Source organism: Atta colombica, unplaced genomic scaffold (genome assembly GCF_001594045.1).
Source record: "Atta colombica isolate Treedump-2 unplaced genomic scaffold, Acol1.0 scaffold126, whole genome shotgun sequence".
Taxonomy (NCBI): Eukaryota; Metazoa; Arthropoda; class Insecta; order Hymenoptera; family Formicidae; genus Atta; species Atta colombica.
This window is the reverse complement of record NW_017259213.1, coordinates 308,777-314,037: the sequence shown is the minus strand read 5'-3', so window position 1 is coordinate 314,037 and position 5,261 is coordinate 308,777. Positions and strand designations below refer to the sequence as shown.

Here is a 5,261-nt window from a genome sequence, read left to right as displayed (position 1 = left end):
TCTAATATTAATAATAAATTATATCATAATTATAATATTAAATTATAACTGATACTTACATAAAAACCTAATACAATCCTAATATACAGCTACTATACCTAATATACCTGTTTACAGCTACTAATATTTAGAGTTTAGTCTATAACTCTTAACGACTGTAACTGTACAGTTATAATCTTTAAGAATTGCAGAGTAGGCCCCTAATATATTAATATCAACTAGGATTGAGTATATGTAGATATTGTCATTAAATTGGAATCAGGGTGCTTCCCCATAAAAGTCGGAATTTCGGAAAAGTAATACGACCAATCACAATCATTTTTAGCGTATTTCTACTAACAAATGATTCTAATTGATTATATTACTTTTCCGAAATTCCAACTGTCATGGGACAGTACTCTCATTCTGTAACTTAAGCGTACAAAAACGTAATATTATTTCTTTTTATTCTAATATGATAGAATTAAATCGATTGCTCTCATTCCAAGTATATAATACACTTTCATACACTTTCTAATATCGAGATAGATATTAAAAATATTACTATTCGAAACATGTTAAATATAAGTGTTTGTAATTACAAATTAATACTGAAATTGAAATAAACAAAAAGAAATAATAGAGTGAAGCGCAACGTACTTACGTTGCATAAGCGTCACTGGTGTATACTATGCTTTTAACTTATTAATATTTGCGGCTGTACCTGCAATACATACACAAGACGGTATATTCTGTATCAATCTTAGCAGATTCGCTGTATTATGAATTACGTATTTCACATCTTAATTTAAATACGATTAAGGCTATAGCATTGATAATAATATTGATAAATATTATTATCTAAGAATAAAATGCACCATAAACTAATGTTTAAAAAATGATGACATTAAATCATAATTTTGCATTGTAACAATAAACATCTCAATGAAAATTACACCTTTAGATAATGCAATAGAGTATAAGAATAATAATATTCCTAAAAAATGTCTCACCAATATTTATTGACGTTCTTATTTCAAGATTGCCTTAAGTAATATCTTAAAATGCTAATCTGATTAATTCGACATCTTAAGATTGACAACAGTCTTAAATATAAGCGCAAACTATAAATATCGGTTTTGAAGTATTATGTTTTTTATAATAGATACTACATTAGCATAAAACTCGATTGCAAAAGAGATATTACTTGATAATAATTGCGAAATATAAATATTAGAGATTGAATATTATTATTTCAATTTACTATTTATCTATAAGCACTGCAATTCTTCTTTGTGAAAAAAAAATGTTAGATATGTACATGTATGAAATAGCACATTTGAAGCTGCGATAAATTATGAAATCATCTCATCTACTCATTACATACACTTATTACATATATAAAACAATAAAAATCTCAATTTATTTCATTTAGGCATAAATTTTGATATAAGTTATAAATTTTAATCTTTGATATAGTTGACAGAAATTAAACTTACCTTGAAGAGGAAGGTGTACTTTTTACTTTCAAAGGATTTAAGGACCTTACAGCACGTCTAGCAGAAGGAAACCATCTTCTATTAGAATGTCGACTACAAAAGCACAGGACAACAAGACTAATGTAAATAAAAGAAATAAGAAAAATATTCCAGCAAAGAAGCAAATAACAGAATACAAGATAACAGAATAAAGGATAAAATAATAGAGAATAAAGTGATGCTATAAAGAATAAAATGATGCTATACGTATGAAAAGAATATTTTATAAATTTAAATCATTCTACATATAAATAATGAGCTATTTCTTTTATTTGCAATGAAAGAAGAGAATTACGTAAAATATATATACAAACTCTGAATTTCAAATATAATATCATTTTTCTTTTTCTTATTATTAGATCTGATTTTTCCATATAATAAAGTATAGAGTGCCTGCAAAAGTCCCGGACTGCCTGAGTAATTTCTGAATGGTTCGAGATATAGGATTGAAATTTACAGGGATATAACGGGATCATAAAATCTATCTTAAACCTCAAAAATACCCACCTTAATATTCCCTGGAAAAAGGGGGACTGAAAATCTTAAATGACATATGGAGTCGAGTGAAGACTCGTTTAAAAGAACTTTTTGAGGTGAGAACAAGCAGACCGATCAAGATCTCTATGATTTTTTTCCTTAGAATTATGATCATTTGAACATTATTATTCAGAAGAAAAAATTATCCTATATCTCGAATCATTCAGAAATTATTCAGGGACTTTTAGTGGTCACTATATAGTAAAGTATATACATAAAAAATTATAAAAATAGATTTTGCTGTGTATAAACAATAAATATACATGCTTTCATAACAATATATATTGAAAAGCAAACATGCATATATTGCATATATTTATTTTAAAACTACATACAGAAACAAAGAAGATATGTAATATAATATAATAAAAAGTATGGCCACACATGATGAAATCCCGTATTTCCATTTATTATTTTCTGGTGAGTCTATATCCAGTTCATATATCTGCTGTGCAAATATAAAATTTGTCAATGTTTTTTATAAACTATTATTAATAATTTGTTAAGTATTATTAATAAATAAAATAATGTCATGATCAAAATTTAACAAAATTAAAAATTTAATATTAAAATATTTACTAAAAATTAATTTTAAAATATTTACTAAAAATACTTCGTAGAATATTCAATTAATATTTGCACTCAGATTAATTTAAGTTAATAAATATGTACATATAATTGATATTACATATAATTTATATAAAAAATTATTTACATATTTCATTAAGATTAAGAGTGAGGCTTTTTCGTCTACTTCTCCTAATAATGCTTATGTTTCTGAACACATGTTGATTAAACACATGTTGTTATATATTTAAAGGTTGTGTTTGTACTCTCAAGGAACAATTATGATTGTATAATGTATAAGAACATCATTACAAAGAAATATTGTTATTGTAAATTGTCGTATTACTTTAATATGAAACTGACGGAATTAGCCTCTCTCTGTCCTAACATTTTTTTTTTTTTGATTATAATAATGTAACACTGCACATGCTAAAAATATTGTGAAAAGTAATTAGATTAAAGATTTGAAAAGTGTAAATGTGAAGAAAGTGAAAAATTATATTATGAAATGTATTATCAGTATAGGTATCATGCAATTTTATAACGAATGCAATAAAAAATGAATGTTTATATACTCCTACCTTGAACAAGATTTTACTTGAGCATGTATATATTTTAGCCATTCTGTTCTCTAAGATACTGACCTTGTTGGTACATCCGTGGCAGATGGTAAAGCTAACTGTCTCGGAGATGGATGATTAGCCCTGACATTACTAGCCAAATTTGTATCACCAATTGCACCAGCAACACGACGCGTACGTGTTTCCCACTCGCGATTGAAACTGTCTGCTTCTTCTATAATAGATATAAAAACAATTTATATATATTATATAGAAAAAAAAAGATTTTCCTTTATATGCTAAATTAAATTTTTAAGCCAGAAAAAGAATCACCTTCATCAAGATTAATAAACTCCTGTCGTTCTTCTTCATCGCCTTGCACATTTCGCTCTCTTTCGAGGATATGTGCCCTCTCACCAATGTGATGACCAATAGCCATTTTTCTGGTTCCAGTACGAGAATCGCTTACTGTTTTTTTGGTCTCTTTTATGCCACCAGGTGCCATTCTTGTAGACATAGTCTCCTGATAAACTTGTGGCCGACCATCAGGACCACTGGACATAGTCATTACTGATTGGCTCATGAATGAATGACAGTTTCCATTACTTGCCATGTTGTTCTATACATTAATTTGTGTTAAAGTTAAATGTATTTGTAATGATAATTTTAGATCATTAATAATAATTATTATTAATAACTACATTCTTAACTATCTACTTAACTATCTTCAATTATACTTACAAAATCAAATGATCTTCCAAAATGAGGATCAAAGAGGGAAACTGGCATATCATTAAATCCTCTACCATAACGTGGCACAAGTGCATTTTGTCCCATCATCTCGAATGGATCAGAGAACATAGAGTTCATCATAGAGTTCATTTGCCTCATAGTATGCATGGACGACCTGATCATAAATAACAATCCATAATTCATATATTTTCATTTTTAAATTTCTGAATTTGCATATTCATGTATAATAATTTTTTTAAGACACATTAAGAAAGAAATAAACATGAAATCTGACTAATCAATTCAAGAATAATTCCAGGATATTCCAGATAAAAATTCTGATTTTTCCAGAATTTATCCATCGATTAATTTTTATTATTTAAAGCTCCCGAGTACTCATCTCAGCCATATTGAATCATGACATATGACTGAAGTGAAGAATGACTATTCAGGAGCCTTAATTGATTTTCATCGATTTGCACAATATTATATGCTTTATATTCAAGTTATAATTTTATATGAATGAATTAAAACACTAACAAATTTGAAACAATATTATTTGTTGTTTTATAAATATCAAAAAAAAACATTGTGTCAACACAAAAGATTTTTTTTCTATTTTATTTTAGAGATTAAATCCAAATTTTCTATTGTAACTTATTGCACCTTTAAGAAAGAACTTATACCCAAACACAACTTTTTTTTATTTCTTTATTTTTTCACGCTCTAATTTTTTTGGAATGAAAGAATGATAAATTCTAGGCCAACCATGAAATTTCAGAGGTTTTCTAGAAATTTTCGAGAATACATAAAATTCTAATATAATTCCAGAATCCAAAGATTCAAGGACTGTTGGATACTATGATAAAAGAAAATAAACATGATATATGAGTCAATTGCTATAGAAATCTGTTTTAATAACATTAATTATATTTAAGGTCAGATGACAATTTTGAACAATTTTGAAATATGATACAATTTCAAACAAATTAAGATTCTACAAATTTAAATCTGATTTTTATTTTCTGTTTAGTACTCTTCAACATCCTCTATAAGTACAATGACAGAATTAAAAATCAAATTTGAACCTTTGAAAATTGGATATTTTTATTTTTTAGAATTATATCATATTCAAAATTGTAATATCTTATTCTTAATAGTCATAAATAATAAATAATACATGACATTATTATATATTTTTTCAGTAATTTAATATTATATATTATTTTTTTCTGGATATGCTAATATTTAATTCTATAATTACAAGTCACACTTAAAAACATAATTATAATCATAGTTATAATTTTTTGTTTTTGAATTTATAATGCAAAATATTTTTAACAAATTG

The 5,261-nt window shown here is 26.1% G+C and overlaps 1 protein-coding gene across 5 annotated transcripts in view; it reads right to left on the bottom strand.

The window, feature by feature from the left end:
- LOC108695067 (myeloid leukemia factor) overlaps positions 1–5,261 on the bottom strand; it is a 6,667-nt gene that overhangs the window by 857 nt on the left and 549 nt on the right. Inside the window, exons 2-6 of one of the 5 annotated variants that reach the window (XM_018204813.1) lie at positions 3,923–4,088; positions 3,515–3,800; positions 3,266–3,416; positions 1,479–1,571; positions 644–703 (exon numbers count right to left, since the gene is read on the bottom strand). In XM_018204813.1, coding sequence (XP_018060302.1) covers positions 685–703; positions 1,479–1,571; positions 3,266–3,416; positions 3,515–3,800; positions 3,923–4,088 — 715 coding nt within the window. In that variant the 3' untranslated portion in view covers positions 644–684. The remainder of the gene's footprint in view (positions 1–643; positions 704–1,478; positions 1,572–3,265; positions 3,417–3,514; positions 3,801–3,922; positions 4,089–5,261) is intronic. The other 4 variants (XM_018204814.1, XM_018204810.1, XM_018204811.1 and 1 more) reach the window with 4 other exon arrangements.